General features: G+C 35.7%; 1 protein-coding gene across 3 annotated transcripts; it reads left to right on the top strand.

Annotated features, from left to right (window-relative positions):
* The first annotated feature begins 2188 nt into the window (after nucleotides 1-2188).
* Nucleotides 2189-16614, top strand: ift81 (intraflagellar transport 81 homolog). Of its 3 annotated transcripts, XM_052564414.1 has the most exons (18): nucleotides 2202-2636; nucleotides 2923-3026; nucleotides 3246-3426; nucleotides 4314-4403; nucleotides 4486-4551; nucleotides 4979-5089; nucleotides 5225-5309; nucleotides 5743-5906; nucleotides 6339-6434; nucleotides 7516-7662; nucleotides 10521-10670; nucleotides 12471-12599; nucleotides 13708-13797; nucleotides 13938-14024; nucleotides 14539-14610; nucleotides 14697-14782; nucleotides 15757-15802; nucleotides 16280-16614. In XM_052564414.1, exons 1-18 carry the CDS (start codon nucleotides 2493-2495, stop codon nucleotides 16460-16462), a joined length of 2031 nt encoding a protein of 676 aa, XP_052420374.1. In that variant the 5' UTR covers nucleotides 2202-2492; the 3' UTR covers nucleotides 16463-16614. The 3 variants fall into 3 exon arrangements, with proteins under 3 accessions (XP_052420376.1, XP_052420375.1, XP_052420374.1); XM_052564415.1 differs by lacking the exons at nucleotides 15757-15802; nucleotides 16280-16614 and adding an exon at nucleotides 14981-15184 and having other exon boundaries at nucleotides 2199-2636; XM_052564416.1 differs by lacking the exons at nucleotides 12471-12599; nucleotides 13708-13797; nucleotides 13938-14024; ... (2 more) ...; nucleotides 15757-15802; nucleotides 16280-16614 and having other exon boundaries at nucleotides 2189-2636; nucleotides 7516-7723; nucleotides 10521-10647.
* Nucleotides 16615-20781: the final 4167 nt, after the last annotated feature.

A 20781-nucleotide genomic window follows, 5' to 3' on the forward strand; every position in this document is an offset into this window, starting at 1 on the left:
TTATGAGTCATTCTACGAAACGGGTGCCATTTCCATGTTGCAGTTTTCCAAATTTTCATGAAGAACAAACTTTTTTTTCTTTTTCTTACAACTTTACAGATATGTTAATCCTCCAAAAAACATATTTTCCCACCCCAGGCACAAAATCCTTAATAATATTATGCTTTTTATTCAGGCAAGGGAGTCTTTCTTGTACCACCCCATCACGGACAATATGTATGCCAGTAGAGTAGTAAAACAAGAAATTTATTTTTTAAATCTAATGTTTTCCTAATAGTAAAATGTCCCTTTTTTGGAAGCCATCAATAGAAAGTCTGTAAGTTAATCATTTTTTTTTATTCTTAGTTTTTTTATCTTGAAAAATGAATTTGACATTTCAATGGCCTCATTGTTTGTACAAAAAAAACGAATACACTTAAAAAATACCAATAAAGTTACATTTATTTGATTAGTTCAAACAACAACAACATCATTCAACATTAATTTTTGTAAAATTTCACTTATTTTACATACAATTGTAACAAAATGACCCTGTGACGGGGTGGTAACTGATGTCACGGAGTGGTTCACTGTGACAGGGTGGTATGAACAATGCGTTTATCTATATGATATGCTTGTTTTAAACTTTATACAACTGGGGAGGGAAACATTAAACTTAGAGATTTAATGGAAAACATTGGTGATGCTCTGAAAAAAAAAAAGAGCATCATATCAGTGACAGGGAGAGTCGCATCCACACATCCCTCTGTATTTCCATGTGGCGGGATGTCACAGGCTGTGGTGTTTGAATGATTTCAAGCACATCATCGAAGAGATACCAGAGGAAGTCATCTCTTGGAGGCCAGAAGAACCTATTGGCTCCAACACGGTGCATACACTTTACAAGGGCATGTGTTTCATCTGTTTCCATGATGATCCCAGGATAAAGATCATTATCATATTTAAGCAAGCACCACTTCCCAATGAGATCTTCACTATCCCAAGCAATTGCTTCTGTTGGAACCTTTTGGAGTGTTTTGTTAAAAGAGAAATGCTGTGTGGTGAAGCACTGACATCTTAGCTGGTTTTGCGTGGAGCACATGCAACTAACTTCCCAGTAAAGGATTTTTTTGAGTGAGTGATAGGGATAGTGATTGAGTGACAGTGAGTGAGTTAAATAGATTGAGTGAGTGTAAGACATAGTGAGTAATAAGTGTTTGAGTGATATAGTGAGTGAGTGAATGAACAAAACAGGGTTAAGTTAACAGAAGAAAAAAAAATGATTAGCCTATATTAGAATCCTTGATTTCCACACATTCAAATGGGAAGCAGAACCAACCCGTCACATCCCCTACCACCACGTCACAATAAAACATGTGACGGGGTGGTAAATTTCAGCCCAAAATGGCCGCAGATCTCCCATGTGGTCAAGTTCCTCACCTAGCATACATGCATTCTATCTGAAATATATATATTTTTGCATTAACAATGTAAAATAAAAAATAAAAATCAGTTTTCCCTTTCTATTTTGCGTGATGGGGTGGTTGGTTTAAGCTTGATGGAACCTTCCTAACATGAAAAATCAACAAATAAAGATTGCAGAGGAATGTCAGTACTTGCCTGCTTTTGTTCTTGGCGGCAAAGAAGGCTACAATGATGTCACTTCCGCCCTCTGATGTCATTTAAAGCAACAGTACATTATTTATAGATAAAACAAGTTAGTGTGACGGGGTGGTAAGTCAAACTGAGGGACGCACACAAATAACAAAATATTTACAAAAAATAAGGTTTATTTTGAATAAAATATATCTTATGTGAAAAGGGACATGCACAAAATCCTGAAAATAATAAATGTTTAAAAAAAATACATAACTTATTTGGTGATATTTTAGATGAAAATGTCATGTTGGTCAACACGGACATGTGAACTTGGCTATGAACTAAAACAAAATGATTAAAATAGTATGTTATTCTTTAAAAAATATATTTTTATCATATATCATGTTAACAAGAACACTTGAATGAATACATTTAAGCTTTGTAAACACATTTTGGGACATGTTTGTGCCTTATGCATCTCATCAAATGTTGCGGACCCAAAGGGCACCCGTTTCGTAGAATGACTCACATGATCTTTCATGATGCTTTCTTTCAAACAAGTACTAAACTTTTTTTGTCTTTAGTGCAGAAACCATTAAAAGGCTTTTAAAAGACTTTTATTTTAAAAAACAAGAACGCTCAGATGACCAACTTCCTGTTAGCAACCAGGCCTTGTGTGACAACGGTTCCTAAGCAGGATTTGTTGACGTGCTAGCGGTACACAGATACACAGCATATACCAATATTGATCATTTTCATTTTCCTTAAGTCATATAAAAAACGACGTTCTGTCACAGCGCTCGGAGAAAAAAAATCGATAATTAGCTCGACAATTAGCTACCGTTAGATCAATAGAAGTCTAAACATCGCATTCAAGTGTTGTTTTTAAGTTTGTAAGCCACAAACTCTCCAAGATGAGCGAACAGCTCAAACTGATCGTCGAAAAGCTGAACAGGGAACCTTTTAAGAAAAACTTCAATCTCATTACATTCGATTCTCTGGAGCCGATGCAGTTACTGCAGACTTTAAATGATGTTCTGGCTGAAATTGATCCAAAGGTGAGTGAAGAAATGATCTTTTAATACAAATTACATCTTTATTAAGCAAAGCAAAGTAAAATGCGTAACCTTATATAAATATAATAAAGTACAGTACAGAACAGTGTTATTTCTGTCCCTGTCATTTTATTTATTATTATATTATATCATATTATATTAGATATGTATTTCATAAGCTGGTGTATTATACAGACTCTATCTGTCAGGTTTATTTTTATGTTGTGTGTTCCCTCTAATCGTCTGTTTACAATTTATCTTGTCTCGATCCATTTATTTTTTCTTTCAGCAAGCCATTGATATACGTGAGGAAATGCCTGAGCAGACAGCTAAGAGGATGTTTACTCTTCTTGGGATGCTGAAATACAAACCTCCCGGAGGAATGTCTGAAGTGTAAGTTATGAATAGTGAAAAACTGTACAGAATGTGTCAAATAGTGGTCCTAGGACACATAGGTATCATACAGTAGCTTAGATGGGTGCTAGCTAGCTTTGTTTTTTGGAGAAAGAAACAGAAACATTAGGATGAAATGGATTTCAAATTTTTATTTTTGCTCTGGTGCTTCTTAAGTTATGAATAATAATCATCTTTGAAATCTGGATACCTTGACAGAAGCAGTTTTCGTCAGGGTTTGGTGATAGGCAGAAAGCCTGTGGTGCACCCCATCTTGCACTGGCTGTTACAAAGGATTCCCGAGCTGAAGAAGAGAGCATACCTGGCCAGGTTCCTCGTCAAACTAGAGATCCCTGCTGAGTTTCTCCAAGATGATATCATTGCTGAGACCTTCCACCAGGTATTACTATACTGAACATATGGCTTAAAGGAATAGTTCACCCAAAAATGTATGTGTTCACCCTCAGGCATTCCAAGATTCAGATGCATTTGTTTCTTCATCAGAACAGATTTGGAGAAATTTAGAATTGCATCACTTGCTCACCAATGGATCCTCTGCAGTGAATGGGTGCCGTCATAATCCAAACAGTGGATAAAAACATCACAATAATCCACAACACCACTACAGACTATCAGTAAATTGCTCGTGAAGTGAAAAGTTGTTCAAACTATCATTCTGACGGCACCCATTTAAAGTGATGTACCTTAAATGCTTAATTTCTCCAACTTTGCTCTGATGAAGAAACAAACTCATCCTACATTTTACATGGCCTGAGGATAAGTAAAATATTTAGCAAATTAAATTTTTTGAGTGAACTATTCTTTTAAGCCTTAAAAAAAACATTGTTTTTTTAGATTCTGTTCTATTTTCTTTCGTTTTGTTTTCTATAACATGCATTCTGGTACTTTACACAAGTAGAGTGCCGACTGGTGTCTTTTATAAGTTTACATATATATCCTTATATTTTCTTTTAAATGTTTATTGCTATTTAATTTGAATGTTTATTGCTGTTAAATAATACAATTATTAGTTAAAAGAGCTCATATAATATTTAGAGGGAAATGAATAAAGTTGTATTTTTAAATGATACATTGTGTGCACATAATCAGGGTTGCTCACTTTTTTCTTTAAAAAAACCTTTCATCACTTGTTGTGAACTTTAACGCCTTTTTTTTTTAGCCCCGTTTGTGTACCTACTATAGGTTCTGTTTGTGCATCATTTTAGATTAATTGATGTTTATTTTTTTGCGCTTTATTGTAATGTTTTCTTTCTATTGTTTTCATAGTATGAGGAGCTGGTGGGGGGATTCAAGACCATCCACAAAGAGTGTGAGCAGATGAAGAGCTCAGGTTTCTCCACCTCTGAGATTCGACGGGTAAGAAAGCCAGTGTTGCTGAAGTCCCATCTGGTCATGTAAAGTTTTGCATTATATACAAAATAACAATGTGTTGCTGCAGGACATTGTTGCAATGGAGGAGGAGAAGGATCAACTCATAAAAAGGGTGGAGCGGCTTAAAAAGAGGGTAAGAAAGACAGAATCCTATAGAATCTGCTAACTAAATAAAATGATGGAATCGCACCTGCAAATACACACATTTGCAGAGAACTATCAAAGTGAACTGCTGAGGTCAGATTTTAAAAGGCATAAATGGAATAATTAATGCATTTAAATCCACATAAAATAAAGGACTACCAAGGCATGTGAAATAAAAACAAAATAGGTTTAGGTTAATGAATTTTTTAACGATTATAAAATAATTACAAATGTTCTGAAGCTTAAATTTGGTCTGAATATTCCATATACGCACATGATTGTAACTCCTTGCAATTCACAGTTTTTTACCATATTCAAATCCACTCCACAAAATTCACTTATTTAGCATATTAAATGTGTAACAACTATACTTATTTTGGTTTCGTGGTTTTTGTGATACTATTTTTCTCCACTAGGTGGAGGCAGTGTCAACCCATCAACGCATGCTGGAACTGGCCAGACAGCTACGAGTGGAAAAAGAAAGAGAAGAATCTCTCGCTCATCAGAAACAAGAGCAGAAGAACCAGGTAGAGACCCTCTGTATACCTGCACAATGACATCATGTCTCAAGAACCTCACTGGAGCTCCATGACCAGTTATTGAATCAGTTATTGTCTCCTGGACATTCTGATGGCTTAGGCTGTGTTTCGTCTCTGGTGTAGCTCTTCCAGGCAGAGCAGAGACTGCAGAGATGTCAGATCCAGCTTAGAGACTTGCAGCAGGCAGCCGCAGATGAAAAGCCAGAGAGTAAGTTGCTATACTTAAAGACAGCTGTCCCAGAATCACTCAGAATATAAGCATGGGTCATGAGTTCGAATCCCAGTGCACACCAATACTAAAAATAAATGTATGTGAGTGATTCATTAAGTAAAATTATTTTTAACAACAAAATGTATATTTCAACTATATATTATGTATACATAATGGCTTTTTTTAAAAACCTTTATTCACTCAAACCTTGTTTTGTGACCTCTTTGCACCTTTTACTCATCTTTCAAGGGATTATTCATATTGCATTTATTTCTTGCAAGTTTCCGAACTCCACAACAGTTTCTTTATGATGTCCACTGAATGTCTTTATGCTCTTACTGCAGTAGACAGATGTTGTGGCACAGAGCAAGATCACTTTAGTACTTTTATTTGTAAAGATAACATGCATAACATCTGATCCTAATCACAGGCCTTATGAAGAGACTCGAGGAGGACATTAAGTTCAACTCCTACATGGTGTCTGAGAAGCTGCCCAGAGAGCTGGAGAATACAAGAAAGGTGGTGCAGTACTTGCAGAAGGTGGCGTCTGAGCCTGCTTTGGGCCAAGCAGAGCTGAGGGAGCTGGAGGACAAGGTCAGTCAGTGTACATGGATGGGACTCTTAGTGTAAAAACTTGAACTAAGAACAGTAGAAAAACATGTAAACGTGACCCTTCAGAAATGATTTTAATATGCTGATCCTATGCTTAAGAAACATTTCTTATTATTATCAGTGTTGAAAACAGTTGTGCTGTTTAAAAAAAAATGTAAATACAGCTATACAGCTTTTTTTCCGGATTCTTTGACGAAATGAACAGCATTTATTTAGCATAGAACATTTTTGGATCTGGATTATTACACTTAACGGCAAAATGAAGGTTTGGATATGTAAACTGATATTTCTTACTGACGCACTACAGCAAAAGATAGAAATAACTGACGTCAAACTATATTTAGCTGGTGAAAATACTAGTGTTATAATAATTTTAGCTACCGCTGTAGTGATGAACTGTCTTTTGTTCATTAGATCAGAGAAATCAACACCGAGATCAATCATCTGATTGAGAAGAGGATGATGCGTAACGACCCAATGGATGATAAACTCTCTTTGTTCAGACAGCAGGTAAAGTGTCATCACTTCATCACTTAATGTACTTGACTTTGCTTTAACAGGTGTTGTTCTTTTTACCTGAGAGGTCAGGTTTATTTTGGGCAGGGAGATTTCTGCCCAAACTTTGTTTTGCAGGCAATCTTTATTCATGCAGGGTTGAGTACTGTGTGATTTAGCCCTTTGAACCCCAGTATAGAGTATAGGTGTCCATCTGGCCTTGGTACTCGTGTGGAGATGTTGTTCTTGTCCTGCATATCTTTTGAACTTGAAAGAATGTTTGATGTTCTCTGATTTGCTAATATAATAGTGTGTATTTTTTTTATATGTAGTTGCCAGATGTCCATTATCATAGCCTATTTAACGGCTCTCTTGATTCTGATTGGTCAGCGGCAGCATTCTGATGTCAAATATTTTTGTATAACAAGAAGACTGTATAATTGACCTTTGTCCCAGGCAGCTGATCTTCCTAATTCAGACAGTGGTTTCCAAAAGTCTATGGGGCCATTGACAGTTTTTGCATTTAAAAATGTGAAATGTTGGGGAGTGGAATGAAAAAAAAAAAAAAAAGAGATATATATTTTTAACATGAGTCCTCTGTTTTCAAATGCCTAGACAAACAAGCTGTCTAGCACGTTTGCATAGAAAAACATTGATAAAGCAGGTCAGTAGAACACAAAAATGCATTCAGTTCTTCTGTTTTGCATTATTTTCTTATTCAACAATTTTTTTTTTCATGGCAAATTGCATTTGTTTATCAGCATGGCAATTTGGGTGAAAAGTTTTATTTAAATAAAAAATATATGTGAATTTCAGAATGTCTTGATGAGTTTGTCCCACTTTTGCTTGAATTTTCTCCAGCATGATATTTTATTTTCCAGATAGCATCTTGTGTGCATTTTCAATAAAATAAAGTGAAGAATCTTTCTTAAAAAAAGAAAAGTATAGTTTCATATTTTTACACATATATATATATATAATCGTTCTATTCATATCCCAGTTAAAATTTGAATTAAGAAAATTTGGTTGTCGATAAAGCAGAAAAAAGTTATAGAAAAATAAATACATTGGTTAAAATGTACATTTGTGTGTTTAGGCTGCTATTATAGTCCGTAAGAAGGAAACCAAGCTGGAGGAGTTACAGGAGGCCCGTGAGGAGTTGGCGGCTGTGGAGAGAGAACTGAACACGAAGAGCAGTCAGGCACGAGAGCGGGATGGAGCAGAGCTGATCCGTGGAGATGAGGTCCTGAAAACACTCTGTCATGATCCACAACACATAGAAACACAGCTGCAAGTGCTTCAGGGTTCTCACACAAATTCATCCTGTTCTATTCAGAAATAGTACAACCTTTGTTGTGTTAAAAATACTATAATAACAAGTTAGATCACTTTACTTTATGTAATGTATTCCTAAATTATCAGAATTTACTTGATGTTTTTTTGTGTATCATAGAAAACCAAATATGAAGGCATAAAAACATACAGTATGTAAACTTAAATGCTGATTTTCAACCAGCTTTGTATTGTTTGAATGTATATGTAAATGAACAGTGTGTACTCCTTTATTTGTTATTTGTGGCATTTATTCGTCAGGAAAGGTCTGCCAGATGCATGTTTTGCACCATCAGGTGGACAGCTCCAGGTCTTTTATTGTAAAAATATTGCTCAAACTTCTGCAATTTGTATATTCCTATATGGATGGGCAGAAAAATGGCACCAAAATCAAAAGTTTTTGTCAAAAGTTTTTTCTGGTTATGTTTGATATTGTATTCTTTTTTAAACCATCGTTCAGGTTTCTATTGCTTAGACAGTTACGTTTTTATTAAAAGCCCATCTTGCCACCAGTGAATTAGTCCTTTAAGCAGCACTGCTCCAGAAGGGCAGGTGACAGTTATGTCATCTGGCACAAACTTTCTCACACTGGCCCCGGAGCCAGAGCTGTAATGTTTTTTTCCCCAGGAGATTTCCGGAAGTAACTGTCAGTGATTAACGGGCCTATGTCTGCTTCTGAGACCCGTGAACTTTCCTGTCCTCACTTTTTGCTGTCTGTCTGCATTTTTTTTTAACAAGCAGACATTGCATTCCCTGGCTGGCCTTGGGCAGAGATATTGGCAGGCCGAGCAGATAGAGTGGCACCCTGGCTAAAATAGCCACCATTCCTCTCCCAATTCTGGACTTCCTGCGATTTTATCAGCCTCTCCATGATAACATTCACTTCTGTCCATGGCTCATCCAACTGTGAACAGCAGCAGCCAAGTGATGGATAGCTGAAACTATAGAGAGAGTGTATGTCTATAGATGTGATAGGGATGTGCAAATCTGAAATAGACAATAACCAAGTATGTTCAACTTGTGGCACAATGTAGAAGGAAACAGAAGGGCTTTTGGTGCAGTCAGAGACACGGATATGACATAAAATTAACTTAAACACAGATAATGGGAATCAGGGAACAGAGTTCCGTGTTCCTAGGGTTAGGATTTCTAAATGTGTTTTCTAACTTTTTCTGCTGATTTCTTAAAATTAATAAAAAATAAAATAAAAGGAATTATGAGTTAATAAACATTTTAAAAGTTATTCAGAATATGCTTTTTTTATTACAATATTTGAAAGCAACAGAGTTCGATAAGTTGGAGGCAGTTCAGTAGAAATTCAGCTCAGTTGACAGCACTTATTCGTGATTAATCGCCTCCAAATTAAACGTTTTTGTTTGCAAAATATATGTGTGTGTTTTGTGTGTATTTATTATGTATATACTGTATAAACACACACACATACATCATAAGATGTTGCAATGTCAAAATAGTCTAATGTGACTGCTGCTTAAAAACTCTAAAATGATTCGGGACACCTACGTTGACTATACTATATTACAATCAAATCTAATCTAATCGTGACAAACTATATATCGTTGGAAAGGTCTAAGACTCCCAAATATATATTTTACCAATATTTTTTGTTAAAACTTATAAAGAAAAAGTAATAGATTCATTTATGAGAAGAGTGCACCCTCAGAAATCTACATTACAAAAGGAGCTTTGACCTTTGTTTAAAAAAAAAAAAAAGACTTCCTCGTTGCCTTTTTCTCTATCACATTTTAGAAATCATCAGAAGTTATTGTCTGCCCTTGCTGTCCCAAAATACACAAAGCATAAACTCTCGCACAATCTCTGCGTGCCCCAAGTGACATACGCCACATTATGTGATTTCTAGGTTTGCTCTTCGGTGCTGCTCAACGTTTATAGCCATTGGCATTTACTGACAGAAGAATAGCCTGAGCAAATGAGCTGCCAGATGAAGATGTTTTTGTCCATGGCTACATGCCTGCGGTCTCAGGTCTCTTTTGTTGAGATCCACTGAGATGTCCCAGCGGCACACTGGTTTGCCCCTTCTTCCTACCATTCATTCCTTAGAGCTGTATTCTCCTAGAGACTCTCACTTTACCAGAGATGAAGCCAAGGCCACAATGTTCCCCTGACTTTGTCTCATTGCATCCCTTAACCCTATACATGTACGTGCAGCGCAGGTGGTGTTTGTATGTCAGTACCATTTTCCTATTTGAGACAGTGGCTTCGCTTTTTTTGTAGTCATTAGTGAGACACAGTCACTCAGCCAGGGCTCATTGTGTGTTGTGATCTGTTTATCCCTTCTGAAATATCCTATGTCACATTTTCTCATTGCACGGCAGATTTGTATAGAATTGAGGATCCTTTTTCACTTATTGAGTGTCCATGTTATTGTCTACGTATTCACGGTCCATAATTTCTAAGTACTTATTGTTAATTAAGTGTTTGTGTTTTTTTTTTTATATATTTAATGAGTATTGACATTAAATGTTATTCTTTTTTTGGTAATGTCCTGCTGTGTGACATGCTTTACTAACAACATACTTCAAGATGAGTCCTCCGCACAACCTAGAATTAAACAGCTGGTCTCGTCTTTCACTACACTATAATGTAGAAACTTCAATTTTATGTATTTTATGCTTTTTTTCTTTTTACTTTATTGTACTTTTCAGTGTATTATTGTTGGGTTTTCTTTTCAGTTTTTACTGTACTTTTTTCATGTCTTAAGATTTTTTGTGTTTTTATCCTGCTTTTTAGTTTAAGCGTTATGTGGCCAAGATGCGTGGCAAGAGCAGCACTTATAAGAAGAAACGGCAGGAGATCGCTGAGCTGAAGGTGGAGTATGGTGTCCTACAGAGGACTCAAGAGATCCTGAGAGAGCGACACACAGCTGGACAGCAGCAGCTGGTAAACACACATTTATCCATCATTCTGTCCTTCTCTCTGTCCGCAAGGTCTGTTAACGTTAATATGTTGTTCAAATCGTTTTTGAAACTTTCAAATGTGTTTTTCCAAGCCAAACTTTACAACTTGCTTCATTCTCAAATGTTTTTGTTTATTTACATTTATTTGAATTCCACCTCCTTGCATTCAAATCCAATTCTGTTTATTTCACCAATTCAAATTTCATTCAAATTCAAGAATTGAAATTGAAATACTGCCCTGCTCAACGCCCACCTTTGTTCTTCAAACATCACTGGTGTTTTAGCTTGTGTCTATCAGCGTATCATTTCACCATGTTATACACACTGGGACATAATCTACCTTCCCTGCATTAACGCTGAAGTAACAGCACCTTCCTGGAAATGACTTCACACCTCTGAACCCTCCCTGTCTCTGACTTGCTGATAGCCCATCTGACGCAGAAAGGCTGAGCTTGGGCTATTTATGATCCTGGCATTTGCTCCCTGTCTGGGTCCTATGCTGTTATTTTTTGAGTAGGGGAATTTTCCTCCTCTATTTTGTGGTTGGTTGCACGAGCCTGTGCCACCCCTCATTTTGGCACCCAATCTTCTCAAACGGCCTGGGCATCAGTCAAACCCCTGCCAGCGCACTCATGTTGTCTCATGTGCAAAGTGCATCAGTATCAAGAGCATTACAAATGCATCAGCTTATAAAATATGTCCTCACGTCTTGTACCCAATAGAAATGAAGGATTAACATGATATAGGTAGAATTACATTCTTCAATTACAGTGATAAAAAAAATTATCAGTATTAGTAATTTACTGTGTACCTTCAATAGTGACATACCTAGTATTTACCAAACTAAACTGAAACTGACCACAGAGTCCAAGCAAATTAAATTGTGAAAGGGTTGTACCACTACAACCTTACCCATAATATTTGCAAAGTTCTTCATTTTCCCTGACCAGTCCAAAATGTCTAGATGAAGCTAAGTTGAGTTGAGCCGTACTCAAAGTGTGATTAGTCATGTAATATCCCCAGAAATAATGCTCAGCACATTTTTGTCCTATTATATAACCCATAGCCATGAGTTTCAGCCTGACCTGTGAAGTTCCTTCTGTACAAAGAAAATAAAGTGCTTTGCACTGCGATTTACGGCTTTGAATTCTGTTTGAACATTACACTGTCACTGCAGACACATCCCATGGAAGTTTGTTTACACCGTGGGATAAAGAATTCTAGGTTTATATCTCATAATTTGGACGAAATGCAGAAAAAAACAATTATTTAATATTTTAGAAAATCTAAATACAATCATTACTTTCCAATTCAATAATCAGAATATTTATTGGCATATAATGTAAAACAGTACTTGTTTTATCGTATTGATCGTATTGGCCGGTTACAGTATATCATTGGTTAATTTAATTTGAGTCAAAAAAGCAGACAAGAAAAGTCATTCAAGAGGAAGACACCATTATGACATGTTGATGAAATATAGTGAAAATAATCTATTTTGGAACAACATGTTCTGATAAATCATGCATATTGACCAGGGACATTTATTATGGAAGTAAATGGGGTCAGTTTTGATTTCATTATAAGATTGTCGCTACAAACATTGGCTAATATGGTTCAGATCTTGTTTGATATGTGAGCTAAAATCATGCATCTTACTATTTTTCAGTAACATTGTTTACTGTATGCAAATAATCAAACATTTCAGTAAGCAATCTAATCAAATTGACAAGGCGAATAAACAGTTGTTCTATTTAAGCTTTGCTTGTGTTCTGGCGTTCAGGAGTCTCTGGAGGCTCAGCGGGGGATCTCGGGCTACAGCGATACTCAGGAAGAGCTGGAGAGAGTCTCCGCTATCAAGAGCGAGCTGGACGAGATGAAGGGACGAACGCTGGACGATATGTCTGAAATGGTGAGCTGGGCCAGGCTGAATGATGCACTTTCTCTGATCTCGAAATGTGTTGCTTTCTCCAAATGTTCTGTTCTGTGTTTTTGGGAGACTGTCAATATGCAAAAGACTAGGGAACGTTAATGAGGTAATAAACTTTCTAGAGGAGTTTGTTCTGCCACAGGAGTGCACAGTTTGTCTGATACAACTCTGTATTGACACTCAAGATAATCAGAGATAAACGGAATGTCAGTAGAAGTTATTTGGGGAAAAGCTAATTAGAGGTACAGCAGTTGTAATCATTACCTTACTATGAGATACACTGTCATTCACAACAGTTTTTAACATTCATAATAACAATAATAAGAAATGTTTCTTAATTACCAGATCAATGTATTAGAATGATTTCTGAAGGATCATGTGACACTGAAGACTGGAGAAAAACAGTTTTGCTTCACAGGAATAAATCTAAATAAATCTACAAAAACATTTATTTTAATGTGTAATAATATTTCACTATATTACTGTTTTTACTGTTCTTTTTGATCAAATTATTATAACCTTGGTTAGCACGAGAAACTGTTTTCAAAATCGTACTGACTCCAAACTTTTGAATGACAGTGTTTGAGGTTAAAATGTGTTTATGTATTGTTCAGTAGTTTATGAAGCGCCATTCTTGTAAAGAAAAAAAGTGCTAATAAAGTGTTCAGCTGTTTTTGATAGATAATAATGGTCATTTTACCATTAAGACTTATAGGGAGTAGGGGCCTATTCCCACTATTAACATATTGGCTGTTTAATATTATTATGCATGTCCATATTGTACATCCCTAATCCCTCCCAGTAGCTAAACTTAACATCTACAATTCTAACTATTAATAAGTAGCAAATTAGGTGTTTATTGATCCAAATGTCATAGTTAATGGTTTGTTAATGGAACAAATTTGACCTTAATTAAAATAAACAGTGACCTTTTTTCCTAAACATGCCTTTTTATTAAAATACGGTAACATATATTAACAAAATACTAAAACTCTGTTGTGGATACGTTTCTTTAACTCACTCATTTGTATGCATTTGGTTGATTCTCTCTCGGGTCATCATCTGTCATGAAGATTTGTGTTTATTTCAGGTTAAGAAGCTGAATTCGGTGATAGCAGAGAAGAAGTCTGCTTTGTCTCCGCTGATAAAGGACCTGAGAGCTCTGAGACAGGAACACGCGGTGAGTCAAGCAACATATTGAAGTTACAAAGCCATTTGTTTCTCTCCACCACACTGAGAATCACTATCAACCACAAAGAGCCAATCAGCATATCAGATCTGTCAGAATTGCATTCTCTTTTGTTTTGCTTGTTAAAACAGGAACTCGCTCCAGAGTTTGAGCAAAAGAAGGCTCAGTATGACACCTGTGCTGCAGGACTGGAGAGCAATAGGTCCAAGCTGGAACAGGTATTATGGGGCTCTACCAGGGTCTTATAACATTGATACTGAATTGAGAGTTTCTTTAAATTAATATAGTCATATATTATATTATAAATAAATGTAAAATATAAACGTATGTAAATAAAATTATTATCATTAAAAATGAAAAAAATTGAGCCAACTACATTAAAGCATACAATTATATTTAATTAATAAATAAAATTACATTACGAATGAATAAATAAATAACAAAACCAGACATAAATATATTGAACATTTTAATTTATAGTCCTTTGTGATTTTTTGTATATGGATATCCAAACAACATTAAGCAGACTTATGACTCAGAAGTCTAATTTGTTGAATTTATGTGAACCTCAGTTATTGTTCAGATTCAATTTGAGCTTTCTGTGGATGTTCAAATTCTAGCTCAAATTCAAAGACAATCAACCTTGGTCTCAACTTGACTGTTTTAGCATCTTATGAAATACTATTTAATATACAAGAGCGGGCAATGATTTAATGTCCTGATGTTATACAGGAAGTGAGGGTACTTAGGGAAGAGACGGCACAGGAAGAAAGCCGATATCATCACATTAACTGCATGAGAGAGGTAAAAACCTTCCTCCTCTTAGACATCAGAGATCTCTAGTACTGTGGTTTTCTTTCACTCTCTCCTCCCCGGCCTCTCTTTCACAGATTACTGAGAGTCAAATAGAGAGGGCGGCAGATCAGAGTAAGATTTATCAGTCAATGGATTTACAGGTGCGGAGGACGGCTCTCAGGTAAGAAACTGAAGATCTATCTGCTATAGATAAACCTAAAAACTCAAGTGAAAAGACAGACGTGTACACAGCACATGAATTCATGCTCTATAACTGACAAACAAATGATTCCCGAGAGACTCTTTTGAGCTGGCAGCTCTCAGCATGTCTGCCTGCCTACTGCTCAGACTGGTTGTTTTGTCATGTCTTTTGTTTCAGTTTTTCTTCAAGTATCTATTCACCCATTCCTGATCCATGCAGCCTACGCATTCGAAAAGTTTAGCAGAATTTCTGCTAAATGTGGAGGCGGGGGATAGCCTTGTGGTTAAGGATTTAAGCTGTTAACACAAAGGTTGCAGGTTCAGTTCTAAGTAGGAGTGACTCAGGAATCGCAGAACTGCTATGATCATAAGTCAAAAGTTCTTTTACTTAAAATATTTAAAAAAAATAAATAATTTAAAAATATTTATAATTACTAAGGACATAATTATATTTATGCTGCTGTTCAGAAGTCATATTCAGAATGTGTATGCTGCTATTTTGCATGCAATGAAAGCATAGAATGAACAGGGCCCCTACTCTTCAAAAAGTACAACAAAAAATATTAAAGTTGTCAGTATGACTTATGCACTATATTAACTCTTTAGAAATCAAACAATAGTTTTGTGTGAGGAACAGACTAAAAATAAGTTGTTATTCACTGATTGATTTAATTTGCTGCTATAAATATTTATTTCATATGCACATTCAATAAGGCTTTGAAAGACTTGAGAAATAATGCACAAGGCATGTGGACTTTTCATGGTATTTTTTGTTTTATTATAAATTTTGTTTAGAGCTTGACTATATGGCTTTACTGTATGACAAGTAGCCACTGTATGGTTTTAGTGAATAGAAAAGAGCAGCTTGGAAATAAAAACTGAAACAGGTTTGAAAAAAACACGAGAAAGAAAACATATTTTCTTTTAAGGAATCATTGTATCCTTCTCTTACAGGGAGAAGTACATCGCCAACACGGCGGAGCAGGAGTCCTTGGGCAAGGTGAGGAGACTGTATCTGACCATCTGTCAAACCTCTCTGACTCATGACTTCATTTCATCAGGTCGTTTACTTGTCTGTCGGGGTCAACTTAGTGTTAGTTAAGAGCGGGGGTCTGGCCTCCGATATTTCTGCCAAACCGTGCAGAGCATGCGACCAGTGTCACGTCACATCATGCCAGTGTTAGAACAAAGCTTGTGTAATCATTGGCATGCCAAACTCTCCCAAAACTGCATTTACAAGCTTTCTGAATTCAAGAATTATGGCAAAATGGACTGCCGGCATATGGGTACAATACATTTAATGGCTCAGCAAGAATTTGAAAAATCAGATCAGATATCATGGGTCAGTTTTTTTTTCCACCAGCCATGCTTTGAATATATGTAAATAATTGCTTTTATCTCCAATTAGCATGGGAACATTGGAGCACTAGGCGTGTTTTTCAAAGGCAATGAACATTGTGTCTCTGTGGGCTTGCAGGTTCTACGTCAGCAGGTGAAGCAGGTGCGAGAGAACCAGGAGCCCAATATGAGACAGATGAAGATGTGGAAGGACCTGGAGACTCTGTTGGAGTGCAAGAAGCAGTGCTACCTCAAGGCTCAGAGCCAGGCCCCTATTGGGCATGTCATCCAGGATGTTGGCAAGGATATGCTGGTTCTGTAATGACATTACCCTTCTAAAAGTTGTTTTTCTGGTCATTACTATATGAATTATATAAATACATGTATACATTGTTTAATATGTAAAGTAGTGTTTACGTTAATTTGTATATTAAGGAATAGTTCACCCAAAAATAAAAATTTGATGAAAAATAACTTGCCCTCAGGCCATCTAAGATGAAGATGAGTTCTTCACCTGAACAGATTTGGAGAAAATTAGCATTACATCTCTTGCTCACCAATGGATACTCTGCAGTGAATGGGTACCATCAGAATGAGAATCGAATTAGCTGATAAAAAGATCATGATGATCCAAAACTGTGCAAAATACAAGTCCATAATAACATTTCCTGTGCGAAAATAAAAAGCCTGTTGTCCTCTCACATCAAAATCCATCAACCTATTTGTTTAAGGCATGTAAACAGTTCTTTATCTGTGTATATTTCTCTCCTGATTCAGACAAGATGACTCTTTCACTTTAAAAAGCAATATTATTGGTAAAGCACTAGTATTTTAATCAGAAACAATGGTTTAAGGTAAAAACAATTCTTAATGTTGATTTTGTTTCTAACAAGCATATTTTTGCTTCAACAAGAATTAATGGAATTGAGTTGTGTCAATAATCCAGTTATGTTTTTATCAGCTTTTTGGACTGTCATTCTGTCGGCACCTATTCATTGCACATCCAAATTTTCAATTGTGGGTGCACCGGCCTTTTAAAACCGTATGTTAGTGCATGTTAATGCACTCTGAAGTGAAAAAACTTCAGTGAAAGAATCCTATGGGTTGTCTACTAACGTTCAACAAGCCCCTAGTCTCGGGTTTGACACATCTTTAAGAACAGGGCTCCAGTCTATGTGTCCAAAGATAATGCCCTACAAAGTGCTACACTTAAGAAGTGTCTGCACTCCAGGTTATTTTGGGAAACAACAGCCATGACCTTCGGCAGAATAGTTGTCCAATTTAGGAATTCAGTTGGATCTCCTTTTGTTGCTCTGTTGGGGTAGTGCCACAGTAGTAAACAGACTGACTTGTCCAATTATCATGCGTGAGTAGCTTATTTACCAAATGTTTATTTTCTTCTTTCTTTTTACACTGTATGGACAAGTGAAGACTGCTAGGAAACTTTTCAAAATGTTTCATATTCATATACCTTGTAAATTAAAGATTAAACCGATACATAGTTATTGTATTGCTTTTAAACATTGTGGAATATTTAGCATTTCAGATCCTGTATATTGATCCTGCAGCTACAGGTGCTATTTTATATATCCAGTAGAACTTTTTTTCTCTTTTTTTCTCTGCCTGGCGCATCCACTCATCCAGAATGTTTGGATGAGAATCATTATCACCACAGCATACACATAAGGACATATAAATGGATCCTTTCTATAAAAATGGAAATGCTAGAGCTCCAGGGTGGTAATTCATTCTTTTATTCATATATTAATAATATGATAATATGCATAGGTCAGCCTGAGTAAGTGTAAGCACTGCATCCAGGCGTACTGTTGCGTAGCAGTGTGTCTGCAGTATAAAGGACATCTGGCAGCCTAAATGATTTAATACTGAGTCAGTCTCATTCAACATGGTCTCATCATATTCACAATTAGATTTTCTTTTATTGACAATTAGAACAGAATTGCTAAAGTTTTATTAGTTTTATAATCCAATAGTATTTATCATGTGATTAAAAAATAATATCTTTAAAATCTAGTTTTTTTTTTTAAGAGAAGTTCTTGTAACACATTTCATACACAATGGAGTGCAAAGTGCTTTTCATAAAAATAATTAAAATAATCATTATATATATATATATATATATATATATATATATATATATATATATATATATATATATACACATATATAATCACATATATATATATATATAATCACGACAACATAAACAAAGAATTTAAAAACGTTACATTATTGAACATTTTATTTAAAATAAATTAAAACAGTTAAGAGCCAAAAATGATTATACATAAAATACAGTACAATCAGTTTGGAAGTCGCACAATGCTCATTTAGTAAATGCACAGCTAAACAGATTAGTTATGGGTCTAAATGTGGCGAATGTTTTCGCACATCTGATCTCTTTTGGAAGCTGATTCCAACTGCGGGCAGCATAATAACTAAAGTGGATTCCCCTTGTTTTGTGTGAATCCTTGGTATTCCTAACTCACCCGATCCTAATTATGTGAGTGGTCTGTTGGGTTAATATTCAATGAACATACAGTATCTGCAATGATTTTAGGTTCTAAGCCATAAAATGATTTATAAACGTAATAGTGCTTTAAAATCAATCCTAAATGTACCTAGAAGCCAGTGTAATGACCTGAGGACTGGTGTGATATGCTCAGATTTTCTGGTTCTAGTCGGATTCCTGGCAGCAGTGTTCTGGATGAGCTGCAGCTGTCTAATGGTGCGTTCACACCAGACATGAATAAAGCGTCTGGCGCGAGTGATTTCAATGTTAAGTCAATGCAAAGACACGACAACCTGCGGCTCGAATGACATTCCATTGTTACGCTGATGATACGCAGGTATATTTGCCCATGAGTGAGCTAAACACAAATTCACTTGACATTTTATTAGCATGCTTACACAATGTTAAGGATTGGATGGTTACAAATTTTTCAAAGCTTAATGAAAATAAAACAGATGTCATTGTGTTTGGCCATAGCATGTGCTTCGGTGCTTGAATGCAACTTCTTTGACTGGTTTTGTTAAATCTAATGTAAAAAAAAAAAAAGGGATTTGTTCTGGATAGTGATTTAAAGTTGGACAGACAAATGAACACTGTGGTGAGATCTTGTTTTTTAATCAACGTCTGTTAGCTAAAACTAAACCATTTCTGTCTAGTTCAGATTTTGAGAGAGCAATTACGTCCATTGTCTTTTCTTGAATGGATTATTGTAATTCCCTTTATTATGGAGTTGATGTTAGAGTACTCCAAAAATCCAAAGTTAATCAAGTCGGCAAAGAAATATGAATCTATGACTCCATTATTAATTTAATTAAAGTGGCTGCCAGTATGACTTAGAATTAAGTAGCCTATACTTGTCTTTAAGGCCTTGCACAATCTCCTGTGTTTGTCCGGTTTGGTGGCAATCTAAACCCCCTCTAGATCCTTGAGATCAGAAAATCAGAATCTGCTTTGCTCTACCAGGACAAAAATATAATAGAGCTTTTTCTCGAGCAGGCCCTTAATTGTGGAATGACCTCCCTCAATCTATTCGATCTGCCAAATCCTTACCCATGTTCAAAGCTGTGTTAAAACAACATCTTTTAAATTCAAATAGAGAGCCTCTTTAAATGGGTTAATGTTTATGTGTGTTTTATGTGAGGTGTATATGTCTATCTGTCATTTGCTTGTTTTTTTTTTTTTTTTTTCTAGCTGTGACTATGAAGCACTTTGGGCAAGGAGTTGTATTAAATTGTGCTATATAAATAAATAAACAGACAAACAAACAATAGTCCACCCTGCTGGTGATAAATACATGAATAAGTTTCTCCAAGTCTTGACTGAAACAAAACATCTAATTCTTGCAATGTTTTTGAGATGATAGTATGCTTATTTAGTTAGTGATTTGACATGACTACTGAAACTAAGGTCTGTCTCCAGAATCACACCAAGATTTTTTGATCTTTAGTTGTTTGACTTCTAGAGTCAAGGTATGCATTTATCTTGAGAATTGTATCTTTGTTTCCAAATGAAATGACCAGTTTTTTCCTTGTTTAACTGAAGAAAGTTTTGACACATCCTGTTAACTTCATCATTGCACTAGCAGAATGAATCAACAGGGCTATAGTAATTTTATTAAAGTACTTATGATTAAAAAGTACTAAAATGCTTTAGTTGAATACGTGAGTGAACATTAATCATTATTTTAAAGGTTAATAAAAATGTATTAATATTTAAATGCAAAAATAAATTTGTATTTCTGAATGATGCATTAAAAAATATTTGATATTTTTAATGACAGTGCTGAAAGACTAAGGGAATATTTTTAAAGCTTTAAAACCTATCCTAAAACGTATATATATGTATATGTACAGTCATTTCGCTTAAATACACGTGCTTACCAAGGACACCGTTTACCTGTGGGTTCAAGCGTCTACCTGCTTTGAGGATTGAAGAGGCGGGGCAAAAGTTATCGCAGCTGCATTGAATGACAGTCTATTATACCAACTAGCAAACCGCTGTTCAATCTTCGTCAGCGATGTTCCGAGGCCAAGACGATTGATTGGATGTCGATGTCCTCCCTGGACACGCTCTGCCCAATCAGCGTCATCCACATGAGGTAGAGAGGC

This window comes from Carassius gibelio, chromosome B8 (genome assembly GCF_023724105.1).
Source record: "Carassius gibelio isolate Cgi1373 ecotype wild population from Czech Republic chromosome B8, carGib1.2-hapl.c, whole genome shotgun sequence".
In the NCBI taxonomy this organism is placed as follows: Eukaryota; Metazoa; Chordata; class Actinopteri; order Cypriniformes; family Cyprinidae; genus Carassius; species Carassius gibelio.